General features: G+C 55.0%; 1 protein-coding gene across 5 annotated transcripts; it reads right to left on the minus strand.

Annotated features, from left to right (window-relative positions):
• Positions 1 to 10,023: 10,023 nt before the first annotated feature.
• On the minus strand, positions 10,024 to 18,206 carry STXBP2 (syntaxin binding protein 2). Of its 5 annotated transcripts, none has more exons than XM_063110627.1 (19): positions 18,146 to 18,206; positions 16,929 to 16,978; positions 16,674 to 16,755; positions 16,022 to 16,098; positions 15,720 to 15,789; positions 15,529 to 15,632; positions 14,945 to 15,093; positions 14,656 to 14,740; positions 14,441 to 14,571; positions 14,247 to 14,354; positions 13,877 to 13,934; positions 13,641 to 13,706; positions 13,433 to 13,513; positions 12,947 to 13,085; positions 12,419 to 12,528; positions 11,520 to 11,615; positions 10,569 to 10,654; positions 10,304 to 10,461; positions 10,024 to 10,136 (listed from the first exon to the last, which is right to left on the minus strand). In XM_063110627.1, exons 1-19 carry the CDS (start codon positions 18,180 to 18,182, stop codon positions 10,051 to 10,053), a joined length of 1,773 nt encoding a protein of 590 aa, XP_062966697.1. In that variant the 5' UTR covers positions 18,183 to 18,206; the 3' UTR covers positions 10,024 to 10,050. The 5 variants fall into 5 exon arrangements, with proteins under 5 accessions (XP_062966697.1, XP_062966698.1, XP_062966696.1 ...); XM_063110628.1 differs by having other exon boundaries at positions 15,529 to 15,623; positions 15,720 to 15,798; XM_063110626.1 differs by having other exon boundaries at positions 15,720 to 15,798.
• Between the last annotated feature and the right edge of the window lie 643 nt (positions 18,207 to 18,849).

The raw sequence follows: 18,849 nt of genomic DNA on the forward strand, positions 1-18,849 counted from the left end.
ACAGTATGCCGACTTTTTAATGTGGCATCTATGGCCGATTTCACACATCCATGGTAGAATTAAATAGTTGTGACAGACTGTATGGCCCACAGAGCCGAACACGTTTACTATCTGGCCCTCTACAGAGAAAGTTCTGCTCACCTTGGTCTACAGCAATGTCTGAAGGAGAGATCAGTCTATCAATTGCAGCTATGTGCAATAATCCGGGTCATTCTAACCAACGTAATGGTAGCATAGAAACCAGACACAAAAGAGGACATAACACACAAGCTCATTTATTAAAAAAACGTTGAAAAACAGGCCAAACTCTTCTATGCTGTTGGAAATGAGGATGGAAGTTTCCTGGGGAGCCAAGGGTAGTTATAATCAAGGGGCACAGAGAAGGCCTATGGGGGGAGGAGGGTTCATGAAGAATTTGAGTTGCACACATATTTGCATGTGGAGGATTCTTAAAGCAAATGTACTTCACAGGGCCTCGTTTTCCAAAGCCTTGCAGTTTCAAATATTGACCTTGCAGAGAACAGGAAATTTTCCTCAGGCTGTAAAATCTCTGTTTTAAGATAAAGATTTGTGGCACAGCAAGGTTGCTGGCTCAAAGACAGACTAGTTACTGATTGATATGTAAAAATACTGAGAAAATGCTGTAAGATCACTTAGTCTAATGGAATGTCATCTGGCTCGCTTCACTGAAAGTTATGAGCCTATATTGTTAAACTATAACCCCACCTCTGTTCTCTTCCTGTAACTTCTTGGTTTGGAGAATAAATGCAGGAAGAGAACCCCAATTCGGGGTTAATTTCCCAAATGAAAGGGATGCCTCTCGCTTGAGGGTTCTGGGGAAGTTAACTACTTCAGGGCTTCTCACTGCTGGGCTTTGAGTAATCCTTTGCAGCTCCATCACCCAGGGGAAGAAGGGTGACAAATCCGTGGGGGGCAAAGCAACATTTGCACACTTTTCTCTATGGTGTTATACATATTTCAGGGCTGGCCAGTTAGCTCAGTTGGTTAGAGTGCAGTGTTAACAGCAAGGTCAAGGGTTCAGGTTCTCCATACCGGACAGCCACACACAGAAAAAATTTTTTTAGATTTTTTAATTGGTTATATTTCAATATTTGTATATAAATATTGGTGATAAAATGCCATGCATGTGTGTATGGAACCCTGTGTAAATACAACAGTGGACACAGGTCCAAAGTGTGAGCAATATTTATTGAGCATCTACTAGGTGCTAGATGCTGCGCTAAGCATCTACAACAGGGAGCAAACTGACATTGCCCCTGTGGCGTGGAGTCTGCCCTTGTTTGTCAAGGGAAGACAGACACCAGCAGATCATGAACAGAATGTTCAGTCAGCCTTAAGTACCAGTCCTGCATGGCCCTACATGGAGGAAGAGATGGATGAGTGGAGGCTGGAGAACTAGCAGGAGTGAACTCAGAGAACAAGCAAGGGAGGGCCTTCTGGGTTGAGAGAACTACAAGTCCTAAGGCCCTGAGGCAGGATGGAGGGCACCAGTTTTGAGGACTTGAAAGCAAAGGGGCCAGGCAGGAAGGTGGAGAGCCTGGTTGGGAGAAAGGAATCCCATACACTGTCCCTCTCTTGTGGCCCCGGCAGTAGCTTTCAAGCCCACTTTCTGGCTGGACCTTCTCCCTGCCCAAATCCCAGATCATTCCTCCTCCTGAAAGATCCCTGGACACAACCTGAGCACAACGTAGCTTGGGAGAAGATGGAAATCATTTGGGGGAACTCTGATTTTCAAACCCTTTAGTCTTTAAAGGGTCAGATTTTGAGGGGCACAGAAGTGGGCAGGGCTGACTTCAGACTGAGTAGAAAGCAGGGTGGGTGTGGAACCCTTAGGGTTCCCTAGGCACCCAGTTTGAAAACCCTTGCTTCAGTGGCAGGAAAGGACTATATTCCGTTTAGTTCTCTTGTAAAAAATAAAATCCTTTAATTCCTTCTGAGTTGTAGCAGTAAAACAGCTCTACTGGCCTCAATTTTGCATCTAATGCTATCTAATAAAATCCCAGAAACAAGAGAATAATCACACATTTATCATTTTAAAAAATCCATTGTACTGAAGTATAATTTACGTACAATAGAATGCACCTATCTTAAATGTTCTGTCTGATGCATTCCGACAAATGTATATACCTGCCTGCTGCATGTTTTGGTTTTTCCAAGTATTGCTTTTTTTTAAATTGGGTTTTATTAAGGTATCATTTACATACAGTAAAATTTTATATGCAGTCATATAATCATCACCACCAAATACTTATCATTTAAATTATAGTTGGAGGGCTGGCTGGTTAGCACAGTAGGTTAGAGTGCGATGCTAATAACACCAGGGTGCAGGGTTCAATCCCTGAACCAGCCAGCCACCAAAAATCAAAAATAAAATAAATGAATAAGTTATAGTTGGAAAAAAAGGGGTTTCCGAAAGACCTGAAGGAAACAGCCTCTGTCTCCTTGAAGCCACAAAGAGGATTTTTCTGCCCCACACAACTGGATTTCCTTGTGAATATTCATAATTGTTCGCAGCAGCCTGTTCTTCTCTCTGTTAATGAACATCTGTCCTCGAAGCTTTATTTGAACAAAGGGGCTCGTGTCACTCAGAAGCCTAGAAACTGTTGCCCCTGCCTAAAACCCACCTCCAGAGGAAACCTGCACTGCAGACTGGCTGCCTTACCAGGTGACAACTTGTTGCCCTAGTGACACTGTCATCATGTCAGGTAGCTCTGCCAAGTTAGAAAAGAATCATTGGCACTTGCTTCCTCTCCCACGTGAATGATGTCAAATAAAAGCAAAAGCCTGGGCCACTGCCAGATTTTGCTAGCAAAGAGCTGGAGAGCACCCCGGGGCCCATTTATGCAAACACTTCTGACTTATGGAAAATCCAGCTTGCAGAATGGGAGTCTGAGTAGCTGCCAGAGGACAGGAGGGTGGCTCTGGCAGGACCCACTGGGGCCAGGCTGTGCCTTAGGACAAGGGGCAGTGAGCACCTGGAGGTTGGGTGGTGAATATTCTAAGAGATTTCCAGTGTTAACGACCCTAAGTTTTCCTTTGAGGAGACCCACTCCCGCCTCTGAATGCTCCTGCCAGGGGACCCTCCCTTCCTGACAAATCTCTCACTTCAAGACTCCCTGTGAGTTCAATGCTTAACCCTGTGTTGAGCCATTTATATAGACAAACTTGTTTAATCCCCACAACCACCCAGTCAGATAGGTATAATCATTATCTCCACTTCACAAAAGGAGACTGAGGCTCAGAGGAGCTAAGTAACTTATCCTGGGTCACATAGCCAGTGCCCGGAGAAACTGGGATTTGAACCCAGGTCTGGAGCTGACACCAGAACCTTCACACATCAGCCACAATAAAGGGCTAGGATTCGGGGGCCTTCGTGGATGGCTGAAGCCGCCGTCCCAGCTTTTCTTCCAAAGAAAACCCCAAAACCAAAAAAAACTTAGCTCAGTTGGTTAGAGCAAGGCCTTGTAACACTAAGGTCAACGGTACGGATCCCCTTACTGGCCAGCCACCAAAAATAAAAAACAACGACAAAAAAAGCACTGATGTTCTTTTGAGAATATTCCAACAGTTTTTCTTTTTCTATTTGTTTTATTGCATTATATTGTATATATTTAAAGAGTACAGCATGGTGTTTTGAGATACATATAGTGAAATGATTATGCTCAAGCAAATGAACATATCCATCCCATCATCTCACATAGGTGGTCATTTTTGTGTGTGTGGCAAAAGCACCTAAAATCTGCTGTTTCAGCAAAAATGTCCCGTACAGTACACTATTATCAGCTACTGCCTTCCTGTTGCACATTCTATCTCTGGACTTGTTCAAACTAGGTATCTGCTACTATGTAGCCTTTGACCTACACCTTCTGTTTTTTGGCTTTTGTTTATTTTTGTTAAAGAAATGGCAGAAATTAAAAAAGAAAGAAAAAACCCAAAGAAACAAAAATAAAGACATGAAATATCCTTCTTTTAAAAGGAATCAAAGAACACAGAGGACACATCCTAAGCACACATCCCCTGCCTCCCCACTGCCCAGAAGTAACCAAGAAATGGGGGCGGGGGGTACTTTATGGAGCAACCCGCCCCCAGTTGAGGAACTGTGGATGGAAGGGAAGGGGGTGGGGGGCAGTCTGGCCACAGTTTCCTGGAATAAAATTGAACTGCCCCCCTCCCAGCTCTGCAGTCTCCACACCACACACTCACCGCCCCCGTGGATTATTGCAACAGCCCTGTGCAACTTCACAGATGGGAAAACCAGTGCTGGGGGAGAAGGGGCCCGTCCAAAAGCACATCCGGCCAGCTAGATTTACAGCCAGACTTGTCCAAAGCCACAATCCCTGCTTTTTTTTTTTTTTTTTTTTTTTGGCTGATGGCAGGTATGTAGATCCGAACCCCTGACCTTGGTGTTAGCAGCACGGAGCTCTAACCAGCTCACAATCCTTACTTTTAACCAGAGCTATCTCCCACCCATACCAAGGTGAGGCGGCGGAAGGTGGGGGGGAGATGGGAAAGGCAAAGTCTAGATGGGCAGAAACAGTGTTGTCGGACCCCCCTCTGTCTCCTCCCAGCCCGTTCCTGCCTCACCCTCTCTCCTGACTCAGCACAGGGTGCCCAGGCAACTAAAGCAGAGGTTGGGTGGTTATGCAGAAGGAAGCTGGACCCCCTTCCTGGGATCAAGGCCCAGGTCAAGTCCACTAGCTGTGTGGCTTTGAGCAAGTGGACAAGCACCTCTGGGGCCTCAGTTTCCCCATCTGTGAAACAGGAGCGTTACTAGTGACAACCTCGCAGGGTCGTGGTGAGGACCATTTTATGTGAGTCTGCATCGACTGTCCGGGACAGGGGATGACATGTAGCAAGGACTTCGTAAATGTCGCCACCTCATTACCATTTTTCCAGGCAGAGGTTGAGTCTCTGAGTGTTCTCAGAAGGACACTGCGGACGCTCAAGCCGGGGGCTGGGGAGGGCGCCACTACCACTTCCCCTTCCTGCCTGCCCACCCCCAGCCCTGGGGACCCCATCTCTGGTCCCAGCTGAGTAGAACCTTCCCACTTGCAGGGCAATTTCCCCACCTCAGATGCCTTTTCACAATGTTCTTGGCAGCAGCTGTTGGCTAACGGGTTTTAAGATTTTGAGCAATTTAAAAAAAAAAAAAAAAAAAAGGAAGCTCCCTTGTTTCCTCCACGGACTCTGACCTCCCTCCTTCACTCTTCTAACTCCCAGAGCTTTCCTCGGCTAATGTTTCCTTTTCCTGCTCAGGGCCACTCTTCAGAGGCCTCCAAACCCTTCTTACTCGTCCCCCCTTTCTCTACAAGGGTCCCCAGTTTCACCATCCCCACCGCCACCCCTGTTGGTCCAGCTGGCAGTTCCAACATGCCCTGGACCCTCATGCTTTTTTATTTTATTTATTTATTTGGGTGGCCGGCCAGTACGAGAATCCGAACCCTTGACCTTGATGTTATAACACTGCACTCCAACCAACGGAGCTAACCCCCCCACCCGCTCATGTTTTTTAAAGTTGAGCAAATTCACCACCCACCTTGCCACCACTCCCACCGCTAGCCTGTCCCACCACTTCCATCGCTGTTTCAATGTCCCCACCCAAGCGGAAGAAGAGCTGACCTTTGACCAAGAATCTGCCATCACCTGGGTGCAGCCAGCTCCCTGACTTGGACCATGACAGCTCTTCTGTCCTCCAGAGCTGTGGACCGGGAGGGGACAGCGACAACCCAGGGCCAAGGGAGGGGGGCAGTGAGGGTCATTCCTCTGATAAGGGTGGAAGCTGCCCCCTCACCCGCCCGGCCCAGCCAAGGCTCCAAGCAGAGGGAACACGGGGACGAAAGAATGCAAGGCCTGCGGTGGTGGCCCTAATCCAGGTGGTGGCCCTAATCCAGGCCCCCTGGATTTAGCAGAGAGTGGGCCAGGTTAAAATGGATACCTCCTGTGGCCTTATTAGCCCCAAAACTACACTCAACCGCGCTGCAACCAGGGTCCCTAGTCCCCCCACTGGAAAATGTGAAGGTGCCTTGCAAATGGGCAGGAGTCCCAACTGGATCCTGGGCTGGCAAAGCAGGGCTGTCTACAGCCCCCCTGTCCCCATGTCCCCCGGGGCCTAAAGGTTCAGTAGAGGAATCTCAGGCTGAGGCCTCCGGTGAGGAGGAGGAAGGGGTGAATAGGGCCACTAACCAAGGCAACCAGTGCATCCTGCACAGCAGTGCCCCTCCCCACCTGGCTGGCCCTCCCGTTAGTCACAGAGGCCACAAGGCCAGGAGGGGATCAGGCTGCCCCTCCACCTAGGCTTTCCACCATGACCAGGCCTGACTCTTAACCACTACCTGAAGTCTTTTGAAGGGGCAAGCCTCTGGGGAGACGTGGGGGACTTCTCCCTTCTTTCCACCAAAGTAGGGGGTGGTCATGGCAATGGGGCTCATCACAATCCCCCATCCCCCCCCCCACATGGCTGGGGAGTGTTAAGGACAGCAAAGTAGTCTCTGTCCCCACCGCCTTGTACTTGACTCCCCAGCTATCTTGGATAGCCCCTCACCCTTAGGGGGAGGAGGAGGAGGAGGAGGGATTTCTCTACAATGAGTTTATTTACTTTATTTTTTACTTTTTTATTTTTTTGCAGCTGGCCAGTAAGGGGACCCAAACACTTGACCTTGATGTTATAACAGCATGCTCTAACCAGCTGAGCTAACCAGCTGGTCCTTTTTATTTTTAAGAAAAAAATAATAAGCTTAGTTTCTGTGTGAGCAAAAAAATAGATAAAAATAAAGTTGAGCAACCTCAAGACCACAAACTTTTCCCTCTGGATATTTCAATGAGTTATTCTAGAGTGTCCTCTGTACCACAGCGCAGAGAACTCCCACCTCCTAGTGCATATAAATAAATATGATCACAAGGTCAAGGCCCAGTCCAGGCCAGCTGCCATAACCAAAAATAAAATGAAAAAACAGAAAATAAAATAAACATGATCACCAGTGTTCCCACCTAGTCGTCATAATAACTAATTACTGTTATTATTATTACTATGGTGTCAAGTGGTTCCTGGGTGCTTCCTATATGCTTACCATGCAACCACAGGTGACCCTCGGACCTGTCCCCATTCCAGGCCTCCCTGATGAGCTCACGAGTCCAATTGCCTCCTGGACACCCCACAAATAATACAAAAGAAAATGCAACAGCTCATTACTTCCTGTACAAACTAGCTAGTTGCTGAGAGAAAGAGGAAGTTCTTTGGAGAAGAACCATAGCTCAGCTGGCCGGTTAGCTCAGTTGGTTAGAAGGAAGTGCTGATAACACCAAAGTCAGGGGTTCAGATCCCCATACCAGCCCGGGGCCAAAAATCAGAAGAACTACATTCCAGCGGAAGGAATGATACAGTCAGAAATAATGGATCAGAGATGGATGGGCTGCCAACACCTTTATGTGGAGAGTTACTAGGGACACCCACAAACTAATCCATTGTAGCGAGGTGACATTACAAACCCCCTGAAGTGATGCAACAGGTAAGTACCGGGCCCAATTAGTGAGATATCCTACTGGAAACTGTAGTTCTAACCTTTTTATAGGGGGCACAGCAGGACTGGGATGGGGGAAAGAATGAAAAAGAAAACACAGCAAGTAGTCATCAATATCGGGAGGAGGTAAAGCAGAGGCCTCTCCGAGATGGTGACGTTTGGGCTTAGACAAGAAGGAGAAAGGGGTCCAAAGAGTGGGAGGTGCAGTATTGCAGGTGAGGAGAACAGTAGGTGCAAAGGTCCTGGGGCAGGAACACTGTGGTGTGTTTGAGGAACAGCCACAGGACCAGCAGTGAGGTGAGAAATGGGGTTGGGGAGGGGATCTTGTAGGACGCAGAGAAAAAAGGATGCATTTTACTCTCATAGGAGGGTTTTGAGGATTCAGCATAATGCGTGTGTAGGGCTTGGCGTGAAACGCCGTTAGGGCCTTATAGTGCCAGCTACTGTCGCCCACAGGGGCCAGCGAATATATGCAGAATCAGATACTGTGTTCAGTGCGGAGGCATCACAACACCTAGACGTAAGTAAGGAGCAGAGGCGGAGGCGGTTTAAGCAGCAGGGTTTCGTCTCCGCTGGTAGCTACTGAATAACGCCTGACCTTCCTCCCTGTCGTCTCTGATTAGGGTCACCCGAGCTCCAGTTACACACGCGAAAGATCAAAGAAACCGGAAAATTGAGCCACAGCGCCCCCTGGCGCTCACAACTTTTACCTACGTAAACGAGTCCGGGGGGAACTCGTGGTTTTCCGGGGAGGTGTCTAAATTTTAAACTTTAAAACCATCTGCCTCTCACCCCACCTCCCTCCGTCTCCAAACGCGTCCCTGCCGAGGCCGGGCCGGGCCGGGCCGGGCAGCCGCGTATCCAGGACGGGCCGTCTCAGGGGTCTGAACCGACCCACTTTCTACCCCGCACGCCATGCAATCCACAACTCTTGCATCCACCTTTCTGCCCTGGTGGGAGACTCGGGGAAATCCTAATAAGTGGAACTGCTGAATCAGAGGGGTTTGTGCTTTTCTTAGGCCCCACCTGCTAAACTGTGTGTGCAATACTGCTGGGAAGAGTTTCTTTAGATTTCTCTGAATTCTCAAAAGGATCTGTGACCTCAAAATCAAAATGCCCGGTATGCCCACCCACCACCCCTTCCCAGACACCCCTCCCAGTAGAGCCGCAGGGCCAGCACTGAGTCTTGCGTCCCACCTGCCCCAGCTTAGATCCCTTCTAGGATTTCCCATTGCCCCAGCATGGACCAAAATCCTCACTGCGGCCTGCAGGGCTCTACGTGGTTCTCAGATCCTGCTGCTGGTCAGTAGCCTTCCCTCCAACGCCCCGGAGACCTCCTCGGTGCCCTCCCCTTCTCATTTTCATTTTTCACTCAAACTTTGCCTCCTCCAGGGAGTCTTTCCTGATCGCCAATGACTGGATGGATTAGGGTGTCCTCTAGGCTCCCACAGCCCCCCCCTTGCCTCTGATGACCTGCCTGGTTGTGTCTGTGCCCCAGAGAGAAGGTCCTCATCTGTCTCATTCCCACCTCATTTTAGCCCATTGCAATGGACTGACTTGTGCCCCCTGTCACCCCAATTCACATGCTGAAGTCCTGACCCCCAGTACCTCAGAATGCGACTGTACTTGGGGAGAGTCTTTAAAGAGGTAATTAAATTTAAATGAGGTCATTAGGGTGGGCCCTAATCCAATAGGACTGGTGTCCTTATAAGAGGAGATGGGGACACACACACACACAGAGGGATGACCATGTGAAGACACAGGGAGAAGACGGTCATCTACACGCCAAGGAGAGAGGCCTCAGAAGGAACCAGCTGCTGACACCTTGATCTCAGATTTCTAGCTTCCAGGACTGTGAGACAATAAATTTCTGCTGTTTAAGTCACCCAGTCTGTGGTCCTTTGTTATGACAAATCAAAGGCTCTGATAAGTCCTGCAGTCTAGAGCCCCTGTGAACACTGTGGGGCTGGGCAGGATGAGTAGGGACTTTGCTAAATGCAGGCTCTGATCCCAGAAGCTGCAGACAAAACAATCCTGCTGGAGGAGTCAAAATAATTCGAGTGACAAAAGAGCAACAGCCACTGTCCTGCCTCTACGCCACCAGCTGTCCTGTACTGTTATCTCCTCTGCAAAGCAGCTGCTATTATCAGCCCCCGCTTTTGAACGGGGAACACAGCTATTTGGCTGAGGCTTCACAGCTACATCTTGGAGCCACTATTCAAACGAGGGCCCGAGTTCTTAACTTTGGGGTGAGGAAGAGGGATGCTGATAACACCAAGGTCAAGGGCCAGCTGCCAAAAAAAAAAGATGATGCCTTTGGGGGCCAGGGAAAGGTTCTGGTGGGACAACAGGGCAAGACAATAGGGCATAGTGGGGTCCTGAGGCACAAGTCTGGCCCAGCACAGCTCCCAGGGGCTCCCTTGGAAAGAAAGTGAGGTGGACATTGGCTGGCAGACACGGGAAGAGTTTATTTCTCTGGAAAGGGAGGGAGCAGGGGACAGGGAGGACAGGGTCAGGGCAGGGCAATATCCTCGAGCTTCTGGTCCAGCGTCTTGAGGTCATCCAGGAAGCGGCTTGGGGTGAGGATGTGTGAGGAGCCTGGGCAGGAGGGGTGATGAGGGAGGTGGGGATGCTGTCTCATGCCCTCACAAACCAGGCCCCCAACTCTAAGGACTGAAGAAACCTAGGAACATGGAAGTCCACCCCCAGGTGACCCCTTTCCTGGGAACCCCAGCCCCCTAGAAACTCTGATCCCGGCTACTCACCAATAAGCACCTCCCACTTGCCCTCGGTGGCCTTGGTCACCTCGTAGGCCGCCCTCATCTCTGACATGGCCACGCCACCCACGATGTACACGATGAGCCGGGGCCCAGCCCGAGCCTCTACGCCTGCCTTGTTCTTATGCCAGTGGCCGAAGCGGGCACTGTGCGGGGGAGGGGGCAGAGGTGAGTCCAGGCAGGAGACCCCGCCACTGCCATGCCCTCCACCTAACACAGGCCTGGGCATGGGGGGTGTCCCCGGGGCCCTCACCTGACAGCGGCCTGGGAGCTGGGCATGGGCGCAGGGTCAGACACGAAGGGCCACAGCTTTCGGTCCAGTCGGTCCTCCACGGCATCCTGGGCAGCCGGAGAGGGAGGTTTAGGAGAGGAGCCCCAGAAGACAGGGCGAAGGGTCTGGGGTCCCTTCTTCCACCAGGTGTGTTCAGGTGCCAAGATCCTGGCAGACAGAAGCCACCATCTAACCTCCTGCTCCTTGAAGACCCAGGGGTCTGGTATCCCTTGGGGACCCAGGAGTCAAGACCCCCAACCCTTAGGGATCCAGGAGTCTACACCGCTAGCCTCTTGGGGATCCAGTAGTCTGAACCCCCAGCCCCTTGCAGGTCCAGATTGTAGATGAGGCCCCTTGGGGATCAAGGAGTCTACACCCCCAGCCCTTTGGGGATTCAGTAATCTGAGCCCCCAGTCCCTTGGGGATCCAACAGTCTGGATCCCCGGCCCTTCAGGGACCCAAGAGTCCAAGCATCCTTGGCCCTCGGGGATGAGGAGGCCAACGTCACTGGACTCCCAGGCAGGAGGGGGCCAGGACTCTGGAGGACAGGCAGGAAGCCAGACACCAAGCCGCTGGCTTGTCACTATCTGACGTGTCCGCTTTGGGTTGCAGGATGTCCAGGGGCTGGCGTGGGGGAGGGCTCCCGGGGCCAGGCAGGGGAAGAAAACGGAGAGGGGCACGGTGGACGTAGCAGGTGGGTGGAGAGGAAGTGAGGCCCCCAGCCAGGGCCCCTCGCCACCCCAATTCCTCGGGAGTGGGTGTGGGGTGCCCCCCTAGGCAGAGCAGATCAGGTACCAGGGGATGCCAGTAATGAGGGATTTTCCATTAAGCCCCGAGGCTTAGTGCCCTGAGCAGGAGGAAGGCTGAGCCTCTGGCTGGATCAGGGGAAGACTGGGGGCCCCAGCCCCCTGCCCGCCCGCCCACCCACAGTACCTCCATCACGTCCTTGACGACCGGAGTCCAGCGGGACAGCTGATAAGTGGGCTCCGTACGCTCCCTCCGCTCCAGCTGGCTGGAAGTCCCCGAGCCCTACAGGCGGGGCCAGGCGGGGCGATGGGGGGATTGGGGAGAAGGAGGCGGGTCACAGACGGGGCTGGGGCCTCGTGTGGCTGGAGGGATGGGGGTTGCAGACAAAGATGGGAAAGTGGAAGAGAGAAGCAGAAAGACAGAAAAAAAGAAATACAGAGGCAGTGAAACAAAGAGATAGGAGCAGAGAGACAAGGGACAAAGAGAAACATCACAGAGAGGGACAGATGGGCATGATGGAGGGGGACAAGGACAGGAGGAAAGAGACAAGGAGACAGGGAACAAAGAGAAAGATGGGAGACAGAGAGATGCGGGACACAGAGAAACAGGCACAGCAAGATAGATAAGGGACAGGCAGAGAGATGAGGACAGGGTAGGGACACACAAGAGAGCCGCAAAGCCATGGTGGAAACAGGGTCAGGGGAGGTGGGACATGCAGGACCAGAGAGAGACAGGAAAGGCTAAACCAAGAGCTGAGCACAGGAAGCTGCTGTGTGTGGGTGTTGGGGGCGGGTCCTCTGAGACCTCCAGGAGCGCCAGGTAGACTGTGTGCCCTACCCCCCAATGCTGGGGACCCTGCTAGCCACCCTTAGGACTCAGACCACAAGCCCCGCACTGCATCCCCACCACGACCAGTGTGGCAGTGACCACACTCCACCCTTCACCTATCATGTGACCCAGCACTGGGATGGCTCTGGTGCCCTCTGCCCCCCAGGGCCCAGACTCAAGCCCTCTCCCAAGGTGTCCCCCAATGCCCACACCCCCATCTGCCTGGTCTCTGACCCTCCGGCCTGCCCCTGGCGTACCCCGGGGTTGGTGATGGTGCCTCCCAGCTGCTCCAGGTTCCGGATGAGGCTGCTGTGGGCCTGCACATTGGCGTGCTGGATCAGCTTGGCCAGGTTCTCTTCACTCACACCTGCAGGAGGGGCATGGGTGGGCAACTAGGGGCGGGCATGTGGACTCCTGGGTTAAGGGGATTGGGGTGGGCTGAGGAGGTCCCAGGACCCAGGAAGCCCCTGGGGCTAGTGTAAGAGGGAGTTCTGATGTCAGGGAGATTCTGGATGGGGACCCCATAGGGGACAGGTCCCCCAGAATTAGTTGAGGGAGCCCTAACTCTGGAGAAGTCACAGATTTGGGTGTCCCGATGTCAACAGGGGGGCCCTCATGTCAATGGAAGGTACCCAGGTCAACGGAGGAAGGTTCTAGGGTCCAGAGGGGATCTCTGGGGTTTAGCATGCCTGGTGAGTTGGGGAATTGTGGAGTTGACAGGTTCCTAGGACGGTTGGAGACACCAGGGAACAGGGTATCCCAAGACCCCCAAAGTCCCCACCCACCATTTCGTAGAAGGATATAGAGCAACAGGACCCGGATCTTGTCATAGGCTGGCACCAATGCGTCCAGCAGCACCGGCACGATCAGCTTCATGGCATCCTTGATCTTCTCGCCCTCTGCGTCGGAGCCCATGGCCAAGTCCTGGGGAGCACAGGGATCAGCTGTCCAGGCAGCTATTATGGGTGGTGGGGGTGGGGAGGCAGGGCAGGGACATCCCTAGGGTCCTCGGCAAGGCCTTCGGTTCCCACCTCATCCCTGCTCCAGGTCTCCCAAGGTCCCTCCCCTCTCAGGGGACACAGCCTCTCCACAGGTCCTGCTCCTCCCCCAAACCATGCTCTTTACCCTGGCTCCACCTCTCCAAGGCCCCGCCCCTCACCTGGATCCTCACCTCTCCACAGGCCCCGCCCCTCACCCAGGTTCTACCTAAAGCCCCGCCCCGAACGCCACCTCTCCTATGGGGCCGCCCCTTCGGTAGGCCCCGCCCCTACCTGCTCCACGCCGCAGAGCTTCTCCACTAAGCCCTTGAAGCGCTTCATACAGTCGTCAGCTAAATGCAGGTGCGTGGCATACTGCGGGGTGGGGCGTGGAAGTGGGGGGTTACAGAGGCGAAGTCAAGGCAGATAGCAGGACAGACCACAGGACTGAGGGCCCGGCAGTCCAGGGCCGGGTACCACGCCCCCCTCCATCCCAGCTCACCTTGTTCAACTCCTTCTGGTACTGTGGCATCTTTTTCAGGATGTGGGACAGGTCTTTGATGTTGGCCTGGGCGGGGTGGGAGAGGACGGGGGCAGGTGTGAGGCTCGGCCCTGCCCACACGAGGGCCCCACTCCAGGCTGGGGATCTAGGCTGAGGCCCCGCCCCCCATGCAGAGGGGCTTTCCTCCACCGCCGCCCAGTGACTGTGACCGTGACCGTAACTAGGCCCACCTCTACCTTGTCAGTGGTCAGCCTCTTGCTCTCACAGAATGTCTTCAAAAGGTCCGTAACCCTCCTAGCCATGAGGGTGGGCAGGGGTGAGATTGGGGGCTGGTACCAGGATGGCAGAGTGAGGGCGCTGCGGGGGTCCCACAAGCTGGGGATGGGAGCTAGGGCACACGCGTCCGGGCACCAGCCCATGGGTATAAGCCCACACTGGGGGATATGGGTGTAGGCTGGTCAAGTGTGCTGCTGAGGGGCGTGGCCTGCAGAAGGGCACTCAGCAGGGTCCCCACGGCCAAGTACCAGTCCCACAATGGGGGAGGGGTGGGGGGGATCTGGGTAGGACCCACGTCCCCAGCACCCCCCCCCCCACACACACACGCACTTGGACACGTCCGCAATGTGCATGTGACGCAGCTCCACCCACAGGTCATCGTCCTCATCCAGCAGCACCGCCTTCTCCCGTGCCTCACTCAGCCCGGTGGTCTCGTACCTGGGGGGGCGGAGGGAGTGTGAGAGGTGAGAGTCAGGGCCATCAAGTGGGCAACGGTGGCAGGGGGCGAGTTCCAGTCCACCCACCTGTACGTGTCCTGCTCGATGTCCAGCAGGTCGTAGGCCATGGCCTGGAACGTGAGCTCATGCAGCAGCGGGGACACCGGGTCTGCTGCCCGGTCCATGATCAGCAACTGTGAGCGGGTTTTCTCAGGGCCCTGGGGTTGGGGCCAGGCGTGTATAAGGACAATAACCCTGACACTGGCTGGGGCCTGGCCCCACCTCCCCAGCAGCCTCCTCACCTCGCCCAGACTGGGGGTATCTGCCTTGAAGGCGTTCAGCTTGGCAAGGACAGCGTGGGCCAGCTGGGCCGTGTCCTCTGGGCCCCTAGAGGTGGCGCAGTCAGACATGGGGGCATCAAGGCGGAGGGGTCGGGGAGGGCACAGAATGGGGGTCTAGGGTGAGGCTGAGGATGGGAGTCAGGGGCCAGGGAGGACAGATGCTGGGATTAGAAGGGAGGTTAAAGGTTGGGTGCCAGATGGGGTCCAGGTCAGGGGGCAGCATTGGGTGGGGGCTGGGCGGGATCCCCACTTGCGGTAGCGGATGGCCGGGTACTCCTGCAGTGTGGCGCACAGTGTGGCAATCTGCTGGGCCAGCGCCTCGAGCTGCCGCACACGCTCCCCTGCCCGGAAGGGGCAGTAGAGGTTGTAGGTGCTGTGGGGGGCATCCAGGGAGAATACCTAGGGAACAGAAGTGCCAGGGCCGCTGCTACAGGTGCGCACACCTGCCCGACTTCAAGCCACTGCCACCTGCATCTCCCTGGGCTGTTCTCTGGGGTCTGGAGCCTGCTTTGCTAACCTCGAGGCAGGCCGTGGTAGTCCCTACACACTACCTGGAGGAGTCGGCAGATAAACACCCCGGCATCCTCTCCCTTGGGCTGGACAATGCTGAGGCACGCTCTGCACTGCTCCCTGTAGTTCTCAGTGGGACGGGACCGTAGTCGCTCAGTGGTGAGGGCTCACTATGATCCCTGCGTTGGTTCCTTCCCTCTCTGACTCCCTACTGGTGTTCCCTTCACTTGTGCTCAAACCTTGGTCTCAGTGTCTGTTTCTAAGGTAACCTGGGACATTTGGTCATGGACCCCCACCCCCTGCCCAGGACTAGCCTGGGGGTACCTGGGCCTCGTAGGGCAGGAAGGCCAGGTGGATCTCCTTCAGCGTCTTCACCACCTTTGCCAGACGAGAGCGGCCCAGCTCACTGAACAGGGGCTCTGGGCAGGCTGGGATGGACAGGAGGGGGGTGTCTGACCAGAGCAGCCCCGCACCCCTTGCCCCAGCCCCCCACACCCCTGGTTTTCCTCACTCACTGTCGGTAAAGAAGACATGTGCCGCTCTGTAGGTGAAGGTTGGGGTACCCCGGAAGTCTGCGATCAGGGCCTGAACCGACTGGGGAATGCGGGTCACTCTCTGGGCCTGGCCTTGGCCCTGCACCCCCCGACCCATTCCAGCAGCTGCCCATCCCCCACCATGTGCAAACATGCACAGAGGCATGCACACACACTCAGGAACACCCACAAACATGCACACATATACACACATGTATGCACACACGTGCACACACACATACACACACATGCACATGTATGCAGACGCTTGCCCACATAGGCACCTTCTCTGTGGGGCTCAGCAAATATATGGCCTCCAGACTGGGGATGGGTTCCCGCCGTTTGTTGATATCTTCAACAACTAGTAGGAACAGAGAAAGGGGCACACGTAGGTGCGTGGCACCAGGCCAGGGGCACATGGGGAGTCTCAGGTTTGGGGAGCTGGATGCTTGGGAAGAAGGGCCGGATACTCAGGGGGGCTGCACGCCCTGAAGTTCCTAAGCAGGAGATACACACCTAGGGGGTCATCCAGCTAAGAGCTACACGGGTAGGGTTCTGCACAGTTGGGGGTTGCACAGCCATACCCCCAGGGGGCACCCATAAAAGACAATGCATTCTGGGAGCCCCACATTCAGAGTCTATCCTGGGAGTGCTGCACGGGGATCCACACACAGAGCTACATGGTCAGGGAGGCCGAGCCCTCAGGGGTCTCAGCCAGGGAGTCCTGTGTGCGAGGTCTACATACCACAGGTTCCCATACTCGGCTTGCACATTTGGAGAATGTACTAGGTCACAAGACAGCTCTTGGCTGTCTACACAGGAAGCTGCCTACTTGGAGTTCTGGGAAATTTGAGGGGAATCCTCAAGGACTGCACCCCAGAGGGGACCCCACATTCAGGGATGTCAGGGAGCATGGGGTGGGGGGCATCCACTCACTGGTGATGCCCTCGGCCAGGATGTCTGACATTTTGCAGCAGGATGAAAGAATGCGCATGCTTGGATGATCCATGATGAGCACCTGTCAGGATGGATGGACAGAAGAGGCCACAGCTGGCCCCAGGAAGACCCAGGACCCACCTGCCTGACCAACGGCCTCCTTGTAGAGCTCTCAGGGTCCCACATTCAGGGCCTCCCCGTGGGTTTGGACAAGGGGCTGCCTCTGGGTACCCAGGCATTCTGCCTCACCCCTACCTTCCACTCCCCATCCTTTTTGACGCTCCGAATGACTCCGTTCAAAATCTCTGCAGGAAAGGGAGGGCGGGGGAGGGCTCAGGATGCCGGTCCTGTGGTCCCTAGACTTCTGGGCCTCGGGGCTGGACCCCATCTTAACTCCCATTCACGCCTACACCCAAACCTGTGGAGTAGGTCCTGGCATCACCCCCAATTTACAGACAGGGAAACCGAGGTTGTCAGAGACCAGGCAACATGCCTGGGGCATAAATAGCCACTTGATAAATATGTTTTGGATGAAAGCCTAAGTGGAAAGCCGGGGTTCCTCCACAGGGCTACCTGCTTTCTGAGCTGGGTTCTCTGCTTTGCCTCCTGCTACCTCAAGTTTTCTTGCTGTGGGGGTTTCAGCCAGACCCCCATTGCACCTCCATCAGTCCCCCCTGCACTACCATGCAGGAGCCCCGGTTCTCAGTTCTGAGGCGTGCCTGGCTGTGGTCATCGCAGCCAACCTCCAGCCTCAGTTTCCTCATCTATAAAATGGGATCACAGGTTTGTTTCATCTTCCATCAACCCCAGTGCAGGAGTGCTCCTTTATTAGCTGTTGTGCTAAGGGTTTGAGCCACAGTCTGCCCTGTTCAGAGGAGGGAGTGGGGAGAAGGAACGGGGTGGCCCCGCCCGGCTAGAGGGTCATGTCCACTGTTATCAGGACCGCCAGGGTGGAAGGAGTAGCTGAGGCCGGAACTATCTGGGGACGGGGAAGGGACGACTTCCACCCCTCCCCCAAGAACCCGGACCCGGGAGGCCGGGACGCCGGGTGCTTACGCTGCAAGGGGCTCCTGAGGATGGGGCAAGGAGGAAGGCGTCCCCCGACCCACCCTCTGGGGGCCTGAACACGCCACCAGAGGTCGCTGACCCCGCACCATGGGGCCCCAAAAGTCCAACCCTCCAACCTTGCCGGCCTCAGAGTCCCGGGAGTCTGGGCGTCCGGCTGTGCCCTCCCCGCGCAGGCACCCTAGGAGGCCCAGGAGTCCAGGACCCAGCCTGCGACATTCCCCAGCCGCCCCCTCGGGGCGTCCAGCAGGGACCATGTCCCCGCCCGTCCCCTCGAGGGTCAGGTGCTCGGGCGCCCTGCGCTGCCCCAACTCCCCACCTCCAGGGTCCCGGGGTCCCAGAGTCCGTGTGCCCCCGGCTCCCGCCTCCCAGGAGACGCCAGAGCCCGGCCTAAAGGAGGCACTCACTTTCCCCAACCACCGCCTTCAGCCCCGAGGGCGCCATCTTCCCCCAGGGGCGCCGCCGCCGCTTCCGGGTCTGTCCTAAGGTGGGGGCGTGGCCCTGCGCGTCATCCACGTGGGCCCCGCCCTGCGGGCTCGGGCCCCGCCCCCCGCGCACCTGGCCCTGCCCCGCCGTCGGTTCTCGCAGAGGCAGAAGAGGTGGGTGGGGCGCGGGCAGAACCTGCAGGCTGATGTGTCCCGACGCGGCCGTGCACGAAGTCGCTGGAGGGACACATCCCGACGACACGCTCCCAGACGAGAGCTCAGACACACATTTCCCCAGCTTGCGTGCGGCGAAAAAGCGGGACCGCCGGGCAGTGACCCTTTCACTTTCCCCAGGCACAGCCACCCCGCCTGAAGTCTGTATGTGCCAGGTACAGTGTGCCCACTCGAGGCCACGGGGCCACAAACCTCTGGGCCTGGGACGGTGACCCACTTGCCTTCTGTACCCCAAAGTTTAGCAGCAGCAGCAGCAGACGTGGGCAACATTCGATACACTGGAGGAGACCTACGGTGTCCCAGGCACCTGCACTGCAATTATTCCCACTCAGTCCTTCCCGACACTCTGACAGGGAGTGCGGTGCAGACGGGAAAACTGAGGTTCGGCGGGACACCGACTTCAAGGTCATATGATGAGTGAGCCTACTGGGATCCAAGCCCGGGGAGACTGT

Source organism: Cynocephalus volans, chromosome 10, assembly GCF_027409185.1.
Source record: "Cynocephalus volans isolate mCynVol1 chromosome 10, mCynVol1.pri, whole genome shotgun sequence".
Classification (NCBI taxonomy): domain Eukaryota; kingdom Metazoa; phylum Chordata; class Mammalia; order Dermoptera; family Cynocephalidae; genus Cynocephalus; species Cynocephalus volans.